Below are 21,234 nucleotides of genomic sequence, written 5' to 3'. Positions count from 1 at the left end.
AAATGTGATTCAGATTCAGATATGATTCAGAAGTTCATAACAATTATAAATAATGAAGACTTTTTGTTTAAAGTTTTTGGCTCTACTGGTATATAAGCAAAAACCCTAATCAAAGCTGGTTATACCTGTTCAGGAGCCTGTCTAGGGATTGTTTTCCAATCCAATCTATGTGTACATTTATCTCAAGTGTATCATATGTATATCAACAATTTCTCAGCTTTAACAAGTTTGCGGTATATTCAACATGGCTGTTTCTATCTTATTTGCTTTTAATTTACAAAGGTTGATCTTTAGAATTCCTCCTATAATATGCTGCCATGTTAAACTAATCAAAAATCAACATGCTAAGGGATAAAACTCCCCTCTTGAATGGTAAATCAATTAATTCACTCATTACTTACAAATCCTAAATCTGCCATTTGTCTTTAGTAGTATGAGTGATGATATCTAAATAATATTCCACTGCCTCCTTCAGGTGTACCAACAGTATGTATGAACCAAATTTTCTAATGTTAATAATTCTCAATTTTAATACATTGAATACTAATATTGCTAAACTATTTGAATTGCGTCCACTCAGATATTGTTTCAGCTTGCATTGAAAAGGAACTATTATAATCAAGTACCTGTTCATCACCAGACTAGATGTTATAGAGAATGCAGATGCCACATTTGATTATAAAACAAAGAGATTGCATTTTTATTTCTACCCAATTACATTCAATACATTGAGATATTATTTATTCTGCAGTGACAACACGAACATCAAAAAGGAATTTCAGTCAAAACATTTTAATGGCAATATGCATTAATGACACACACTTATCACTTCACTTTACAAAGCCACTGTTCCTGTGCCCATTGTAATCAAATTAGCATTTTCTATATAAAACTGTACTTCATTAACAATTACGATTGCCATGAGTCATTTGTCAGAAATATGTATAACCACAAGTCAACTGTAAACTGTGTTATGAGTAATGCGATTCCAAAGGATATTGAAAGCATTAATGCTTTGTTGAAAGTTAAAATGTCATATCCTTTAACTCCCTTAATGAATTGGGACTGGAGACTGGAAAATATCTACGCAATTTAAATGTTCTGTATGCAGCATCAGAAATGTGATCACCCTCATCTAATGTAAAACAGGAAATTCCATGTTGCTCAAGAGATACTCATTGTGTGAAAAATATCCATTTGAGTGATATTGGGAGCTTAAAGTAATTTAGGGCATGGATAAAAACATGGGAACATATACTAAATATCATCTTTAGCCTTAGCTAGGAATCTTTTTCATTTGATTTTTCATTGTGTACTTATTAGTCAACAATTTTCAATTAAAATTCCTTTAATTTCAACAAAAATATATGCAAAACTGTTTCAAAGAGAGCATCTAGTGAAATTATAAACAAAAGTAACGATTAGTATGATAAATACTATGGAAAAATATTGGAACTTTTTAAGTAGTTATAAAAAGTAAAGCAACTTTTTAACCATACATGTGACATCTGTAAACATCATTCTCTCCTAGTTTCTTTTCATTCTGACCTTGGACTAGTATTTACAGAAAACTCCTGATATCAAAATTGTGATGGCCAGAATCACTCGATGATGTGAAAAACTAACTGAGCAGAATACAAACTCATTTAAACAATTATAAAGGTGTCTGAATTTCCATAGGCCTTTCGTCTGGCTGAAAAACATAGTCATCATCCTTTTTTGATTGCACCTTTTTAAAACCATTCATGTGAAAGCAGATACGTTTAGGTGATTGCATTTGTAAATAGGTATGAGCTTGCCTGACCTGGGTAAATGTCATCCCTTTGAGGATTGATAAAGTAAATTTACGTCGTAAGTCAGCATAAAAACCACAGAACATAACAACATGCATCATATATTGGGCCGAAAACAAATCACACCCACATGGGTCAAAATCCTTCATCTGGGACCACACGTTTGGAACAATCAATACACAGTGAACCATATGCAGTCTGTACGGCTCAAAAGACAATGATCTTTCCACCAAGGCATTGGCACTAACTGACATTTTAGTATGTTTGGAAGACATCCTGTTGCTCTTTTGAAATGTCAGAAAATAGTCCTTAGTATAAGTTAGGTCAGCTTTCTGTATAAGGTCTGGAGGTGAAAACAGTTCTAGATAACTAAGTGCTCTAAAAGCACTTTCAATATAATTGAACCGTATGATTCTGCCTGCCCCGTCAAGTTTCAGGAAGTCCCTTAAAAAGAGTGTGGTTAACTTTGTATCGGGGTTGATCAAAACCATGAGCCAATTCAGTAAAGGGCGAGCGGTAAGTTTATCTGTCAAATACCCATTGACTAGCTCTTCATGCACAATTTAAGGTGAGGAACTGCAAGGGTGTCACAGTGTCTACCTACTCCCAGATGCCACTACCATCAGATGCTGCAGAGATGTATTTTGCTTTATATATTTTTAACAGGTGCAGTCAATACAAGTAAGAGTTGTGGGTCAGAGGGGGTCGGGGGAGAAGTCAGCATACGATGGGATAGGGAAAGTAAAATAAAGTAAACCACTTACTTTGAGTTCGCCGCATCACTGACTCGCGGTGCGGCAAACGCAAGGTAAGTGGGTTTATTTATTTTATTTTCCCTATCGCATCGTATATCAACTTCCCACAGCCTCACCGCTCTTACCTTTACCGGCCGCGCCTGATCATTAACATAATTTAAAGAGGTTTGTTATCCAGTTTCTTTGCAAATTCAAATACTGATGAAACAGACTTCATCAATAATACGTTCTTTTTTTAGGTCTGTGACGGGCACAAGAGCCTCTTTGGCCATATAATACTGCAGGGTGTAAAGGACATTAGCATAGAGATCTCACAATCTGGGACCTGATGTCTTATGGTCTTCATGAACCTTGGGCCCATAATCATGTTGTGGAACTTACTACAATTCATACTAAGATCACGTGATGGCATAAAAGTGTCAAAGAAATCTAGTAAGTTCTTGCAGTCCATGGAATGCCCAGCTAACAATGCTGTGTCATACGCATAAAGGAGGATAAGAATTAAATTCCTCCCCATATGTGGCAAGTTGTAATCTTCGCTTAACAGGTGGACCTCCAGGTGATTAATATAAGTAAATAAGAAAGGGGCAAGGATATACCCATTCTTCACCTTGATATTAATCCCAAATTTATCTGTGCAGGAGTTATCCATACTGTACCTTACTGAGGCCTTAATTGTCTTAAGCTTGTAAGTACCCGCTTCTTGAATTACCACCTAAACATTTATATCAGCCCAACAGACACCTCTGCTCCACTTCCCTTTCCCTAACCGTTCACATCTAACGTAGCAGATGCGGAGGATTGTCCTTCTCCTATATAGCAACGAAGATATAGAGCAAACTACCCTTCCATCTCCGGACCTCTCCATCTCATCCAGAGTTCCGAAAGTCCCTGGAGACCTGGCTATTTGACTGATTCCCTGGACCATGCCAGCTACTGGATGCTCTCACAGGTGACACGCTGTGCTTTGCAAATCTACTAATTGATTGACTGGTTGATTGATTGATTGAATTAAACTATATCTGGGTTAATACCCATTGAGATCATCAAAGGCCAAATCTTATTCCTGTTTATCCTAACAAAAGGTGATGAGAGATCCATAAAGTGCAGGTGGATGCTCGTTCTCCTTGCCACTTTGTAATTATTTACAAGCAGTTACAAGTTTAAGGACTGATCAATAGTTCCCCTTCCTGGTCAAAAGCTATATTGGAAGTCAAAGATTATATGTTCTGTTCTGTCCAACCCATTAATCTGGATAAGATCATGGACCCAAGAGCTTTTACCTTGACATCTTTAAGCAAAGTCATATACTAATAACGGGAATTGCTCTTTTAACCTTTCTTGAATACTGCGATGATAATAGCCTTTGACCAGGACAGGGGATCTCAACACTGAGTGTGTCATTCAAAGCCAGGGTGAGTAAAGGGGCCAATAGACCAGGTTCCTATTTGAAGAGATCAGCTGGAACTCCATCCGAGTCTGGCGCCTTGTTTATAGTCAGCCAACTAATTGCTTCCGTGACCTCCTCAATCTCAAAAAGAAGGTTTGCAGGCCCCTGAGAAACAAAAGAATTCATTTTCGACAATGCTGGCTCATTGTGGCCTAAATTTCTTTAAAATGCACAATCCATTTATCCAGGGCAATGAGGGACCAGAGAACGAACCCATCATCTTCAGCAGAAATTGGCTGATTCACCATTTCCCAAAAAGTGCACTCTGCTTAGAGATGCTAGTCTATGTAAGTTCATCTCAGGCTTCAGATCGTAACAGGTTCTTCCTCTCAGTTAAGTCAACTTTGTAGTGTTGTCAACAGGACACTACCAAGCTTCTTTCCCTGGGGGTTGCCTTCAGGACCAGGATCAGGAGTAGGTCACAATTAACCCTAGGCGGTAAATCTGCCAGCAGAGTTTGCAGAGATTTGCCTACTCCACACTCTGTTGCGAACGCCGAGGTAGGCAAAACTGCGCCTCCGTGGCGTAGCGGAGTTAGCCACTCCCTCCCCTCCAAATTCTTTAAAAATGAAAAAAGAAGGCACTTAGCTGCATGTCTGCCCCCTCCTTGTTTTTTTCAATGAGGAAGGACGTGAGAGGAGCAGGAAGGCGAGCATTCCAAACATACCAAAAAGGATGTCACCACTACAAGTAGGTCAAAAAACCTTAACAAGGCATAAAAGTTAAGCAGCAATGAGCCGTTCTTTTCTGGGAATGATAAAAGAACAGCGAGCAGATTGGGTGACCCAATTTCAGAGAATGAAGCTTTCATCATCTCGATTAAGGGAGACCTGAGTAACTAATCTTGCCTTATCCCGACCTGAAGGGATCACTGTGGCTAGACAAATAGAACTAAAGCCATCCACAAAAAGCGAGTTGATCGGCGTCCATGTTACCTGGAGGTACACAATACTAAACTTTATAATGCAATCCAACCAAGTGGTGTCAGTTTGTTTGCCAGCTAACCGGGCAGCATTCTAGCTTAAAATTTCTAATTTGGAGGGAAGAGCCTCTGCAATTATAATAGGATCCCACCCCACATAATCTATATTGACAAAGAAAAAATGACCAAAGCTAGTATTGTCTTTTGTATTAAATAGGCCTGCTTTCACCTTGGGCTACCAAGGTTTGACCTTCAAATCTAATTTTTAAGGGTGAGGATACACAGAAGGATAAGAAAATGACGTGAGATAACTGGTGGATAAGCCTACCAGAAAGACTATCCTGGTCAAAATTGACTACCACACAATTCCCCTCTAGAGCTTTCTGGCCCATTCTGACCCAATCAATCCACCTCACCACGTTGAATTAAAAAGAAACCTCTGCCTACCTTCACACTACACAAGTGAACCACCTTATTTTTTTAACTGTTAGAAAAATTCAGTAAGCCCCCTCTTGGAGCGTTGGGACGTTGTCCGAAAGCATAACATAGGAAATGGAGTAGCAGTGGAAAATTACAGGAGTTTAATGGTGAAAGATCATTTTCTTGTTACCATGCAGTATGCCTGACCTTTCCGGAAGGAAGCCTTCATTACAGTTAAGCTGGATCAGGGTTGCTCTATTAGTAGGGGGGTTTATGGTTGGCAACAATGTTATAATGGTGCCAGGAACAACTACCTTATGTAAATCAGTGGGATTATTGGAAGTGCACCCTAACGCCGAAAGCATCCCAGATCTTCACCTATCTCTCAAGATCTGGTACGGCACAAGGTATGGCACAGGAGGTCTGCAGGGTGATGGCTGTGCATTAGCTGTATGAGAACAACAGTGCATTCTGTGGCTAAAGATTTCATTATCGGGTTGGTAATTCTTTTGTCAATTAATTACGCTCCAGCTCGCCACTTGAGGTCTAAGGGGAGGGGATTGGTCCGCGTCCCGGCTGTAAAGAGAGCCAGGATGGGTGGTCGCTCCTTCCGCTTTTTGGCGGGCCAACTCTGGAACAAACTCCCGGAGAGCCTGCGGCTGGAACCCTCTGAGGTTATGTTTAGGAAGAAACTGAAAACTCATCTATTCCCGCCTGGATAGCTCTCTGTGATCTCCATTACGACTTGCACCGCAGCACGGGGACACACTGTATAGTGTAACCAGGCGCTTTATAAGTCCGAATTAAATTAAATAACCTATGACTAACTGCATCAACAGAACAAGTTGTAATCACACCATTTACAAGCCCTCGGGCTAGTCATGCCTCATCCAAGTACCTCTTCGACTGTAAAAATGTTGCCCTAAAGCGCACCCACCGCTGAAGTTAAAAGACATAATTGCATTTATGAGAAGCCTTAGAAGTATTGAATGTAAAAATAGTGAGGGTGTTTCACTTAGCCATAATGAGTTGGCAAGCGAAAATGGCTGAAGGAGAGGTTGTGGGGAGCCCAGTCTTCATAAATCTGCATATGTGAGTAGATGGCCCAGGACTTAGCCAATCTGTACCTAAGAATGCACCCAGGTGCCCCCTGCATGCTTCACGTGCTGCAGGAGTCTACTTCACTTTATAAAGTTCATTAGTACCCCACCTCCAGGCAAATGTGAGGGGCTTCTGGGTGTTGCAGCCCTTCCTCAGATCCCAAACTGTTTCAAGAACCCTGCGCTGCTGGAGTTCATTGCACTCTATAAAGAGCATTAGCACCTGGCCTCCAGGCAAGCATAAGGGGATTCTGGGTGTTGGAGTCCTTCCTCAGAGCCTCTGCAGTGACAAGCGTTCAGCACTACGGAAGTCTGTTGCTCTCTATGAAGAGTCTTAGCGCCCTGCTTCAAGGCATGTATAAGAGGCTTCAAGGGGTTGCAGTACTTCCTCAGAGCCCCTGCAGTGTCAATCATCATAGTATTTTTAATTTTGTATGTCCTCCTGGAGTTAAATGCAATATCATATGAAGGTTACTCCATTACAAATATAGCTTGCAATAACCTGTTCTCAGTCAAATTTACAGCAGATTGCAACACACTGTAAACTCCATATTGCTGTGCTTAATTCCCAGAAGGGATTATGCTTTTATTATACATATCTGTAGTTGCTTGGCTAAGAGGAAGCATGAACCTTAGAAATAAAATGAGGATGTAAAAGATTTTGATGGCTGTACCATGTATAACAAGTTACAGTGTGCCCATTACTATGACAGTAAAAATGTTGCAAGTCCCTGTGGCATTCCCATAGACAACATTCTGCTTTAGTCTTTTACATGATTGCTATTTTCTTCAATTATAAGATTCATAATGTTTGACTGCATTCATCTTCATTTAATGCCCATCAATATACATACTGAACAGGTCTTCCAACAAATGAGTAGGTAATTATGATAATAAACCTGTGTATTTTACAGCTTATAGTGAGCAATATCTTTGAATATGCACATTGATGCAGAAGGCCTTAGTATCTTGCAGTATCATTACAATATAACTCAGTCAATACTTTAGTCTGTATACTACTGAGAATACCTGGGACCATATCAGGGAATGTGACCGGAGGGTGTAATGGGCATGTGCACCCACTTTCTGCACTCCAGGGCACTTTGGTATTACAGAAGGGGTCACAGATGTTTTTGCAGCCCATTCTGTAATACAGATTGTACCTGCCTGCAGGGAGATCTTGCCCCGCCCCCTTGAAAGGGCAGCCCAGGTGCTGCCTACAGTGTGAAAGGCAGACGTGCTGCTTTAATGAGGTCGGACATTATTCACTATTAGGCTTCCCTCAGGACAGCACGAGTTTGCAGGCAGCCTTGAGGCAGCACATTATCGATAATAGGGCGCATTGTCCCTGTTTTCAAATGGCGCATCTAGTTGAAGATATGGTGCAGCACAAACAGGGACATTGGGACTGATGTGTTATCATTTTATTTGTGAGTCGCTAATTGTGATTTTTTTTCGACTCGCAATCAGAAATTAAATGCACTAATATGTCAAAGACACATTTAGCGATTCCCACTGGGGTTGCAAATAACCTGCCTCATCAATAGTCGTGAGGCAGGTCGCAATTTGTGACCCATTGGGAATGGCCAGCACTCCAGGGATAGTGGCCTGCTGAGGTCAGCCGACCACCATGTCTGTGACTGCTTTTTAAATAAAGCAATTTTTTTCTGAAATGCAGACTGTTTTCCTTTAAGGAAAATGCGATGCATTTAAAAAAGAAAAAAGAAAAGTTTCCTTTTCCTGCTCTTAAGAAATGTTGTCACCCACATTCACAAAGAGGAAGGGATCCCATACATGCCTCTGCAGCCTGCTTTTAGGAAGGGATGTCCTTGAAACGCTGCTTCCTACTAGCGACTCGCAAACCCTAATATGTGAATCGGTGTAGGTTACCAATTTGCAAAATAGGGTTAGTACATTCCAAACCGCTTTTTAGAGGTGGCAAACGATCCTATTCTCTGTTTTCCACCACTGAAAACGGTCCTACATCTGACCCTTTGTGCCCTTATCTATAATAAGAGCACAGGAAAGCAAAACTGTTATTAATCCGCCAAAAATAACAAGTTATAATTCCTTCTTTAAATACTAAGTTAGTGAATTGTTTCATGTTCCCAAAGCAAGCAATAATATCTATTAACCTACACAAAGCAAAAACATACCTGGTAAACAGTAATTTTATCATCCTGTTACTGATACATTATTTCCTTAACAAAATCTGGATGTGAAGATGCCATTTGAATGATCATTTAAAAAATGGCATGTCTGTGAACCCCCGAGCCTATTTGAGTCGGTTGTACAGAATATGATATGAACTTGCACAGTGGCTGAGATTGCCTGTACTGCGATATTGCTTGCTTCATGCTTTAATAGATATGAACAAATGTACAATGAAAACGAAATACACGTAAACAGGCTTTTCACAGCTAGTCATCAAAATGGTAAACATGTCTTTTCTTGCCGGTGAATATGCGTTTTTACTTTTTTGTGTAGCGTCCACGTGCGCTTCTACAGAGTTCCTGTGTAAGGATGGGACGTGCATTGCAAAATCGGCCCAGTGCAACCAAGTCATCGACTGCTCCGACGCGTCCGATGAGAAGAACTGCAGTAAGCTGTTTGTTCCGGTTTTGGCTTTAGACCCCATCTGCTCTTCTGCACTAACCCATCATATTTTTAGTTCATGATTTATAGAACCTGTGCCTTGTGTTCCTGGAGCCATAATTATAATTGTCATTCGCGTTAACCTGACTGTTGTTATGGATCTGCCTCCTTTAAATGTCAATGTTTGGATAGAACCCAGCTGCTATCCGTAGTTTATGCAGATCACGGCCTGTTGAGATGATACTGGAAGTGACATAATTTCGCAAGATGTATTGGACGTAAAACAAATATTTGCAATCTTTTTAATTGCAGATATCACAGATTGCAGCCATTTCTACAAACTTGGTATAAAAACCAAAGGCTTCATCAGCTGCAATTCCACTTCACTGTGTATTCTACCCGAATGGATATGTGATGGGGCAAATGACTGTGGTGATTTTACAGATGAATTGAAATGCCCAGGTAAACAGTTTTATTTGCAGTTAACGATAAAAAGCTCCAAAGATGAGATGCAGGGCGAAGTCAAGTACAAACGTGTGTAGTCTTCACCGAAGTGCATAATCAGGTTGTGCACACTTGCTTTAGTCTGCAGGTGGTTTGCCGTAGTGAGGATAGCAAAAGGAAACAGCAAACATGAATTGCTTTGTCTTTGACCTAAAATGGACATTGCAAAGAATTCTGAAACATCTTCAATTATTCCTGTGGCAAATCTTGAAACTTTAGCCAAAACCATGAAATTTAGGGGCATATCAACAACAACCGGCGATAATTATCTCTAAGCGCACTTAGCGCTAGGATAATTATCGCCGGCTAGCGTGAATTTTTATCTCTGAGATAGCGTGCTATTAGCAACGCTTATCTCAATAGCGATAAAAATCCTCACGCTAACAGGCTAACGTGAGATTATCGCTGGAAACCCAGCGATAATCTCACGTTACCTTGTTGATAGGGACAGGCAAACTTAGCCATGATATCCTCCTTCCATAGGATATCATGGCTAAGTCAGAAAAATACCAGACGTAAAAAAGCAGCGTTAACCGCGGTTAGCGCTGCTTTTTTTGTCTCTAACAGGGTTAGCAACATTCTTGATAATAGGAGAAATGTCGCTTAGCGACATTTCTCCTATTATTTTACTCTGGAACGCCCCCTTTGCATCTCATTAGAGATGCAAGGGGAAGCGTAGAGTAAAAGGGTGCTAACATGCAAATTTGCATGTTAGCACCCTGTTGTTGATAGGGCGCTAGTTTTATCTCTCCTTTTTTGGCTTTTAAAGCCAAAAAAGCAGAGATAAAGCCCTTGTTGATATGCCCCAGAGTCTCTCCAAGTCAGTTTGGACTTTAAAACTTAAATCAATTTAAAATAATGATTGTTTCGGAAGAAAAATTAATCAATTATGTCAAACCAAACCAATTTTTGAAAAATTCACAATGTATGTTATAGTAATAAACAAATGAAACAAACTTTAATTGTTCAATTGTATGAAAACAGACACACAAAGATGGCGGCCAGAACGCTTACAAATAGTCTAACCACTAGCAAAGACACTCCATTATATACAGCTCAGTAATGAGCCTTCGTCTCAGGTTAACGTGGAACGTAAGCAACCCCAGACTGGCTTCGGCTTATTATACCTCGTCAGCTTGAATCCTGTGGCAGAACGAGAAACGGACCTATATCTGGGCCCCCCCCTGGTCAATTTAGGCATTAAATTAAACACACAAAATGTGATGGGAGAAATGCTTAGATTAATCGGTCTTTGGTGACAAATTGGGGTGCATACCAGACCACTGTTATTTACCCACAATGCCACTTTCGACGGAGATCTGCCATATGCAAACCAGCTTGGTCCTGATCCAATAGAAACAGTTGATCATGGACTGCCAGGCCAAGTTCCCTCCAGACTGGTTTCGGCCTAATTAGGTCTTGTCAGATCTGTATAGCTTCAATCCTGTGGCACAGTTAACAATGAACCCACGTCTGTCACATACAGGTCTCCAGCTCTAATCGCAAAAGCAATATTGAGCCAGGAAACAATCCACCTTCGGATGAAGATAAAAGGGAAAGAGGAGACATTTCAGCAGCAACTTTGAAGCTGATAATGTAGAGATATCAATAGTCTACCAGGCATTGCAGAACTAGCAGAAGAAGAGAGACCACTGTATTCCAGTAAGGATTCAACTGTAGATGTACCACAGGAATAAAAAGCCCCCATCATAGTGTCAAATCCATGGACACGTTGCAATCGCACATGCCTAGAGGAATAGTATCAAATTGTAATAATAATGGCAGTAGGAACCAATGAGATGCAGGAAGACTAATGAAAGGGAATGAGTTCTTTTCTTCCTTTACAGATTAGCTAGTTGTGCTCTGAGTGTTCATCAGTCAGGTAGAAATGCAGAGAACTAGGTCTAACTAAAATTGCAGGTTCCTCAGAAGCCAAATCTAGTAGTCAGCTGTCAGCCAGATTTACAACAGCTAGGAAAGAAAGCATAGCTTGTGCTTCTGAGCTCCAATGCAACACCCCACTGATGCAACAGAAGTCAGCACACAGAGCAGTGCAGTAATGAAGATGTAGAAGTGAGGTGCCCGACTCTAAGGAGTAAGCTGAGGTACCACTGGGGCACCGCAGTCGGGCTGTAGTAACAGTTGAGCTGTTCCTTCTGGTGGCTGGATGGAGAGAATATTGGAGGCAAGTTGGGAGTCGGGCATTAAATAGTTCCACACAATCAATGAACCCGCCTCCTCACTGAGCGATACATCAGGTCACACGAAGATAAGGAGATAGATTATGGAGAGACGCACAGCTGTGCATGTTGGCCCTTTGTGGTGGGTCACTTACATTGTATTATTCTGAAAATTGAGGCGGGTTGTCATCTCCACCATGGCCGCCACCACGCTGGTACTAATGTAGAGGCACAAGGCACATGGATCCAGACAACAATACATGAGGCTGCAAACGTTACCGGGAGTTAACCTGATTTGATGCATAGCATAAATGATCACTATTTTTTTCTAATTACCATTGTATAATTAATGTATAAAAATATTTTGACGTGTAATAATGGAAAATGGATGGAATATTCTACGAGTTTGGTTTTGAGAACGTTTCTTTTTTTGGATAAATGAACACATTGATGGATCTGTAACTCTTGCAGCAGCACAAGCAGAGTCGCTCCTATTCAAAGGAAACACAGGTTGTTGTCAATGTCATCTCCAATGGGGGGGCACTGCAGTGGTTTGCAGAAGATATTGTTTGGTTCACTCAAAGGAAGGCGGCAAGTGATCCACAAAACATGGAGTGAGGCTAGTGCTCCAAAAATAGGGCTGTCCCTGTGTAGTTCTACATGCTTTCGCTCATACATGTGTGTACTCTGATTCTGTCTCCTTTTAGTTCGAAACAAACACAGATGTAAAGAAAACTATTTTGCCTGCTCCAGTGGAAGATGCATATTAAACACCTCACTATGTGATGGCCAAAAAGACTGCGAGGATGGAGCAGATGAGCTGCACTGTGGTAAGCGATTCTGGCTGAAAAAGTCATCATTTGATTTAAAAAAATGTGGCACCAGTCCTATACACTTCTACCACATATTAATTCGGGGAAAGACGCACAGGTATTACGCTGCAATCCTCAAAAAGTAGTTAAAAATATTGTTGTGTGGCTTAAGCCTTGTTGACATTTTTTCAGCTACTCAGCAGTGGAAGTAAAGAACATCTCAAATGGTTCAGCTAAGGAGCAAAAAGCTGGCATTTCAAATTCTGCAAGCCCTTTGCCAAGACTAAAATGTTCTGTGGTGGGTGGGCACTGGTATATCTGAATAAAAAATGATCTCATGAAATGTCAAACTGTACAAAAGCAAATGTCAATGTGCATATGAAGGCATATCATGTTGGTTTAACAGGCTCTTTATTTTTAAATGAAAGGGGAGAAGTAGGGATGACTTATGTTGAGGGCTACTGATTACCTGTTTTGTGTGGTATAGCGGGAAACCTCATGATTGTTTGTTTACTCTTCGCATTCTCATGATGTTCTCCTTGTAAGCAAGGTCATATAATTAAAAGTAAGTACGTGATTGGAATCAAAGAAAATTCCAATACCTGCTAATCCAGTCTAGTTTTGCTTGTCATAATACTACCTGAACAGCATAAATTCACTGCTAGGCCCTGACCAAAAGTGCAGCATCATTCTGAAGTGGTACACCTGCTAGGGTTCATTTTCTCCTTGGTATTGCTCAACCTATGTATTCCGAGCCCCACATGTCAGAATGAGGAATAACGTGATAATACCTTACGCATTCCTCATTTTTGAGTTACAGTGCTCAGAACTACGGTGGCGTAGCTAGACATTTTGCCGCCCGTGAGGATCCTTGCGTGTGGGTGTGACGCCCCGAGATGGCCACTGGTAAGGGGGGGGGGGGGTGGCGGGTGCTGGCCATCCCCTGCATTCGCCGCCGAGCGACGGCCGCAGGTTAGGGGGGAGGCCTCCGCCCCAAAAACTCGGGACCCCCTCTCACCCCCCTTGATACACCACTGCGGAACTGTGCAGATTTTCCTGATCAGAACGAGACCCTTTATGTTCCTAATAATACATCTTTATTGTTTGATTATTAAAACCGTTGACACACTGTACACAATAAATACATTCAAAAGATACTCAAAACGAGCTCCTGTTGCCATCAGCATTGTCACTGAAAAACATAAACCCATCTAGAACTGTGTTTTGAAGAAACATTTGAGAAAAATACTCACTTCCTGCCCTGTTGAATAAGATGGAATGGCCCAAGGCTCTGTATGCCAGGTAGCTCGGCAGAAGGGTGTGTAAATATGGCGCACCAGTAGAACGAAGCCGATTTTCTGAGCATGCCCGCTGTTATGTTCATCTGTTGGTGCCCGTGTTGGTGTAAAGTTCAATAAGAACTTGTTCTTTTACATATTGTGTTTGAGTTCTTAACACCCGCCCTTCCCCAATGGGCTTCGGGTTTGCACAAATAGTTATAATCTATGTAGCTGTAAAAGTGCAGGTGCGGCCGATAAAGGGCAATAAGCATTGTTGATTATCTGACTAGTTGTGCCTGTGTGCTGGTATTCAACGAGTCGGCCGGAATTAAAAACAGAAGGGCAGATTTACAAGAAAGTGACGCATCTGGAAAGATGCGTCACTTTCCCTGCGCCACCATTAGAAACCCTTGCGCCACTCAAGGATTGACAGATGCGTTAGAAATTCTGATGCATCTGTTGACGCAAAAGTCACGCATTGCTGGAGTGCTGTCGCAAGCACGATGCAACTCCAGCAATGCAGGGGAAGGCCTATCCTCATTGTGCTGCGTCACTCCTTACGCCTGCTTCAAGCAGGCATAAGAATTTGACGCAGTGGCGTCCTAGAAGTGGCGCAGTGAAATCTTGTAGATTTCAATGCGTCACTTAACGAGGCTTTTTGGCGTTGGAACGCCCACCCTGCATACATTATACCTGACGCAGGTATAATGTGACGCACGGCTTTACAACGTGCCGCATCTCCCTAGATGCGTCACGTTGTAAATGGGCCGCATTTTTATGCTGATGCTGCGTCACGAAAAGGGACGCAACAGCGGCACAAAAATGACACAAGGGGCTTGTAAATCTGCCCCAGAGTCTGGGCCCAGTGTAAATAGGGTGCAAAGGACGTTATCAATGACAAGTGCAAGTGCAGCAGTGTAGGCATCCAAATACTTTGAGGCAGATTTACAAGCTTCTTGCGCCACTTTTGCGTCACATTTCCCATGTTGAAAGTGACGCAAAAGTGGCTCAAGGGGCTTGTAAATCTGCCCCTTTATCCGGCTAGTGAGCCTTCGTGCATGTAATAAGTCAAGGGCGGAGGCTCTGTTGATCTTCGAACTAGTGATACCTGTGTGCTGGTGATGGAAGAGACAGAACATTTAAACAAGCATTTGCAATGCAATAGGTCTAGCATTTGTAAAAGCTAGAGCTATTGGCGTTGTAAATGGCATTGTTTTTTTTAACTTATTCCTTTGTGTGTAGTAGAGTCCGATATTAAGTAAATCGGATGATTTTCTAAAATATATATTTGTGCTCAGTTCGAGGTGATCCTTGTGTGACTGAATGAATGGAGTTGTGAACTCCTTTAATGCGACCCGATCAAATTACTTTATTGGCATCCAGAATTGTAGGCAAAGGTAAAACAAATAGTAACATAAAAATAATATATAACCGTAGGCGGACTGGGAAGTCAGAAAAGGCAGAATTCAAGTGGGTGGGGAGCGGAAAGTAACGGTGCCGAGCCATATGGAATGAATGGTTATCTTTGTGTTTGTGTGCCCTTACTTTGTCTCGCATATTACAGACACTGGTACAAAAAGGCAATGCAAACTCAACACAGCTACTGAATAATCCCTATAAATTATGCCAGGTCCTGGATGTGGCCGCAGCCTTTCGGTGGTGCTATGAGCAGTATTAAAGAGCAGCAGATATGCACTGGAGGCTTTAACCTCTTGATGTTGTTTACCCTGGGTGGTTTAAATGGAGCTTGATACTGCAGCACATAGGGAACAGCTGTTTTAGTTAGAGGGTGGGTTGGGCCATTCCTAAGGTAGAGCTGTTAATTAACGCCCGTCCCCTACAAGAAGCAGAAACAGTGGTTCTGTTGGGAATATGCTTAGTTTAAACAGCACTACATGCATATGATAACTGTTCCAATATTCGTTAAGTACAGTTATATGGACACACACATATATACCAATTTAAGAGACACAAAATAATTTTCTTTTTGCTGTATTCAAATCCAAACAAATATTGCTCCTATACAGAACTGACCAACAGTAACTCAAATATAACATAAGACACTTAGTGACTGATCGTGCTAGATGACATAACATTTAAACATAACTTGACATGAAGAACATATATATATAATGACAAAAAACATTCCTTAGACATAGGTGGTCCAAAATCAATTGCATATAACACCACAGCATATATCATTCAGTATTCAAATGGTGGAATTGCATGGACCAATTAGACAGGTAACGTCGACGTTTCGACCCTAAGGAGAAGTGCAGCTTTATACACATCTAAAGCGGGTCTTCATCAGGACAAACAGAAACACGTATGGCTGCCTGTAAGTGCAAAAAATAGGATCAGAACTATGTGTGTGTATTGTATTTTAAAAAGAGACAAAATATACTGTTCGAGGCTTAATGCTCACCTGGGAACTAGGAAAAGAAACAAATTATCCTAGGGTCACATACGGAGATGTCAGCCGACCTCTCACTCAATCAGATCAATATGTTCTGTAATGGATAAGGGAGGTGCATAGTCATATGTAATCTACCCTACAACAATTACCAGTTTCATTGATAACGAGAAGCAAGCTCTTCCGCCCAACTCCCCATTTCAGCACACAAAAACTAGAACAGCACCAGCTAAGTAATTACCAGTGACGGCCTGTGTAGGGCGTTTTACTGGGGCGGTGACGTGGCGCACAGGAGGCCACGTCACCGCCCCGGTAAAACACCCTACACGGGCCGTCACTGCATTTCTTCTAGTAATTTCCTGAAGCGAGGTGAGTTTGGGATGTGATTTGTAACAATTTTCAAATTAAAAGAACTCTGAAAAAAGTAACCATGAGCCTCTCTCCCCCTAACAGCGTGCGGCACTAGTACAGTTAAAAAGCAGGACTTCTCTTATTTTGTACTTACCCAAAAACAGCGGCGGCTCCTTTATTGGGGCGTTGGGGCGTTGCCCCTCTATATTTGCCCCCCCAGTGTCCTCGAATTTAATATAAATAAACGTAGAGTTCTCCGGTTGCGGGCGTTGTGTTTATATTTTGTTTAATTGGCCACGAGCCGGTTGCTTAGAAATGAGTGGGTAGGGCTTAAAAATGCAACAACCTCACCTCCTGGGCGTCACAGACACTTGCACTTAGAAGTCCGCATGTCAGGTTGGCCGACTGCCTTTCTGCGACCAGCCTGACATGTGCACTCGAAGCCCATCGCACTCTGTGTATAGAAAGAAGAGGGGGTGTGGGCAGACGCAGCCCCCTGCACTCAGAATGAGCGCTGGGTTCACCTGCCCGATCCAATCCTGGCGCTGCTCTCCAGCGCCAGCAGCGAGAGGATTGACCAGGACTTGCGGCACTAACGGCAGCTGTACGTCATTGTTTCTCCCTCCAGTTTCTTTCTAACTACCCCCCGCCCGTAGCAATGCAGGAAAAAGATAGCTGGGCCGGGGTAGAGACAGGCTGTGGGCATGAGAGAAGGGCCAGTAGGCAGACCGAGAGGGCATGCTTCAGACAATTGCGACCGCTGAGCTCCAGTGTCACAACTGCAACTGCAACTTGTAGTTGGTGGTAAATAACGAAAACAGAAACCAAAAATGCACTCACTTGAGTGCCCCCTACATAGGATTTCAGGATTCGGTAATTTACCAAATCGGTATTTTACCGATTTCCTAAAATTCCGATTCGGTAAATTACCGAATCCTGAAATCCAGCCACCTACATCTCAATTGCCTAAATACCGGTAGGTAACGGGATATTTACCGATTTTCGGCCGTTACCGACCGGTATTTAGGTACCTACATATGGCCCTATGTGTCTTTTACTACTGCAGTCATTTTCCTGGGCCCCAAGGCAAGCCACAGTAGAAAAAGGCACTTTCCAACTGCCTGCATGGTGGTCCTATCATAATAGGGCAGGTGGGACCACCGACTCATTGTTGGACGGTCACGCTAAAGTGGCACCATCTGATCTTTCAACTGGGTGAGCCAGTGTTAGAACTGTGGGGGTTGTGGATCTAGCCATGGTGTAGCTAATACCAATCTAAAAATCGTCATAGGAACAGCAATGAAATAATCTATCTCTGGGTTCAATATTTCGTCTATAACTCAAAGCAAGATTACCTTAAGGCTCAGTGCAACATTTATATCTAGCTTAGTGCACAAAAAGTTATAGATTTCATTCTTTAAAAGGTTCAAAGAAGAACATGTTGCAAACATATGTTCGATGTCAGCACTAAGCATGGAACAACGTGGACACTTAGTACCCTGTCCCGAGATCCATTTGGCAATTCTTGCAGGCATATAATAAAGCATAAAACAAGTTTGAAAAAACTGTGCTTGCAAGTTAGCCGACATTAACACTATGTGGGATAAGTTGAGGGCTTTTGAAAATTCATTTTCAGTCACTGCCAGCATATCCTGCCATTTCATGCACTATTTGTCGAGATCATCTTTCATTTCACAATTCAACATCCGAAAAAATGAACCAATATGGATTATGTCCTCAGTAATTAGTCAACCCACCAGGGCATTCTTGTCAAAACCACTAGGGCCCCCGCTTTTCATCAAACATAATCTCTTACTTGCAGATACTTAAAAAACTCTTTATTATTAATTCTGAATTTTGTCTTTAACTCGTCAAACGAGACGAGGCCCGTGGGGGAGAAAAAGACACCAAATGTGTCTATGCCTGCCTCGATCCATACATGCATATAGCAATCATTGAAGATTCCAGGTAGGTTTGGATTATTAAAAATCAAGGGATACAAATTCAGTCTCCCCAAGCCCAAGATCTTTCATATTGCAACCCAGGCCTTTGCCGTACCCAAAAGACACTTAAACTTAACTTTTTTATAATAGCTTTATTCAACTTACCCTAGCAAACGCCCTAAAGCCTCTTCCCCGAGCAATAATTCATATATAGGAGGTAAAGTGTTGGACACTGTTGCTTGTGGTGATTCCCTCAGTAAGATCCAGCTATATTGCAATAATTAATCCCAATAATACAATCTGAGGTTTGGGAGGCCCCCCCCCCCTTTCTCTTGGAAGTGAGAGATACCTCAGTGCTCTCCAAAGCTTAGAATGGGCCCATAAAAATCTAGTAAAAACCGCATCAAAGATTTTAAACCATTCACAGGGAATTCTAATGGGATTGCTCTAAAAAAATACAAGATTTTCGGGAAATAAATCATCTTTATCAGATTGCAGCGAAATACCATAGTAAGATGCAAATTAATCTAGCCAAACCTTTCTTAGTTCTATTGACAAACGGATCTAGATTAATATACAAAAAAAGAGATTCAACTTTCGAGGAGATATAGACACCCAAATATAGTGCTTTCTCCATCACTCCATAATCTGCTAGTATGATCTTTTCATTAATAACAACCTGTGTATTTCCTTTGTTTAGAGCAAAACAAGACATGCCCCCAAATATAGCAGCTTCTGCCGTTGTTGCCTTGATAGCAGCCTCCGGTTTAAGTGTTATGACTGCCACATCATCAGCATAAGCCAAGATCTTAGTCTTGTGGCCATGCATGATTATTGGTGGGATAACAGTACTTTGCGCTATTTTCCTTAAAAAAGGATCAATATACAAGGCAAACAGGAGTGGGCAGGAAGGGCATCCCTGTTGGGTTCCCTGAGTAATCAACACTGCTCCTGTCAGGCTGCCTGAAATACAGACTCTTGCCCTAGGATTGTGATATAAGGCCCTAATCCCACGCACAAAACCTGGAGCAAAGTCACTTGCATACATTGCCTGCCAGAGGAACTGCCAGTAGACCCTATCAAATGATTTTCTGGCATCTAACAAAATCAAAACCATAGGGTCTCCTGTCACTTCTGCTGCGTCAAACAGTGATATCACTCGTCAAATATAGTCAATAGTGTCCCTACCTGTGATGAAACCATGTTGTTGCTGAATCACCAATCCTTTAATGACCTGATCTAGTCGGGCTGCCAGCACCTTGGAGTAAATCTTTGAATCATCATTTATCAGCGTAATCGACCTATAAGAGCCAAGCTCAGCAGGAGATTTGTCCTTCTTCAAAAAGACGGCCATTTTCACCACCGACCATGAATCGGGAGGTGTAGATCCATTGAATATATGATTAAAAAGTGGCACCATCTGATCTTTCAGCTGGGTGGCAGAAGTTTTGTAAAATTCTGAAGGAATTGCGTCCACACCAGCTGCTTTATCGGGGGGGGGCAAGTGATACCTAGCAGAATCTCATCACACGTTACCTCTTTTTCTAGGGTATCACATTCCTCTAGGGATAATTTGCTTACAGGTACTGCTTCTAGACACCCTTTAATTCGTTCAGAGCATACCTGATTTCCCTATGAGTACAAGTTTTGATAAAACACTTGAAATGCCTCTCTGATTTTATTGGCATCGGTGACCACCCGAAGAGTTGGATCACATATTTCTCTGATCTCACTATCGGTACACCTCTGCCTAGTTCTTACTGCTACATGGTGCCCCACCTGATCACTGCACTGATAAGATCTTTCCTGCCAGGCAATATACTTAGCAGCTGTCCTGTCTGCAAAGATAGCCTCCAGGTCAGTCTTTGCGAGTACTACCTTAATTTGTGCATTACTTATATCCCCCGCTTGTTGTATGGTCTTTGCTAAGTCCTCCTCGGCCACTACTAAATTATCTTGTTTAACTTGAATCATTTGCCTATCTTGCTTACCCTTAATCAATGCAAATGTTAAGGTCTCCCCTCTTAGGCAGACCTTAAAAGTATCCCACACCATACAAACAGAGGCACTGCCATTATTCTCCTTGAAGAAAGTTGGAATCCACCTACTGATATACTCACAATACTCCTTGTCTGTTAAAAGCTCACGTTCAAAGCTCCATGAATTAACCTGCTTCCCACCTATTCCCTGTAGCTCTAAAACAAGAGGATTGTGGTCAGAGAGGAACCGGGAGTATCGTTTGATCTGACGGGTCGTGATCAGCTTGTTGGACACAAAAAAGTAATTCAGACGGGCATGCGTGCCATGTGGAGATGAAAAGATTGTATAGCCGTCTATGGTCTGATTCTTTTTATGCCAGACATCAACCAAGCCATGATCCTTGCACACCCCTTTAAGAGTTTGGTACATCTTAGGCTTCCTCCCCGTGTATTGTGACTGCCCCCCTATATCAAAGTTCCCTGAGACGTTGAGATTGAAATCCGCACACAACACAAAAGGTAGGGGATGGCCTGTTAACTCCTAAGAAATCTGCATTAGGGTGGAAGGATCATCAAGCGCGCTGCCATACACTGAACATAGCATAAACTTACCCCCACAGGGTGAGTGACAGACTGCAATTACCAATCTCCCCCTGGGATCATGCCCTGTTTGTGAAAATTTCAGCAAGCTTCCTCGGGCTACAACCGCCTCGCCAGTAGTATGCATGCCCTGGGAG

The 21,234-nt window shown here is 41.9% G+C and overlaps 1 protein-coding gene across 1 annotated transcript in view; it reads left to right on the top strand.

Annotated features, from left to right (window-relative positions):
• The window catches only part of LRP1B (LDL receptor related protein 1B), a 3,634,433-nt gene that overhangs the window by 2,883,503 nt on the left and 729,696 nt on the right, over nt 1–21,234 (top strand). The window contains exons 48-50 of the mRNA XM_085647014.1: nt 8,928–9,041; nt 9,348–9,497; nt 12,427–12,549. Of these exons, the coding sequence (XP_085503140.1) occupies nt 8,928–9,041; nt 9,348–9,497; nt 12,427–12,549 (387 nt within the window). The remainder of the gene's footprint in view (nt 1–8,927; nt 9,042–9,347; nt 9,498–12,426; nt 12,550–21,234) is intronic.

This window comes from Triturus cristatus, chromosome 3_2 (genome assembly GCF_964204655.1).
Source record: "Triturus cristatus chromosome 3_2, aTriCri1.1, whole genome shotgun sequence".
In the NCBI taxonomy this organism is placed as follows: Eukaryota; Metazoa; Chordata; class Amphibia; order Caudata; family Salamandridae; genus Triturus; species Triturus cristatus.
Note: the sequence above shows the minus strand (reverse complement) of the source record. Positions and strands in the feature narration are given on the sequence as shown.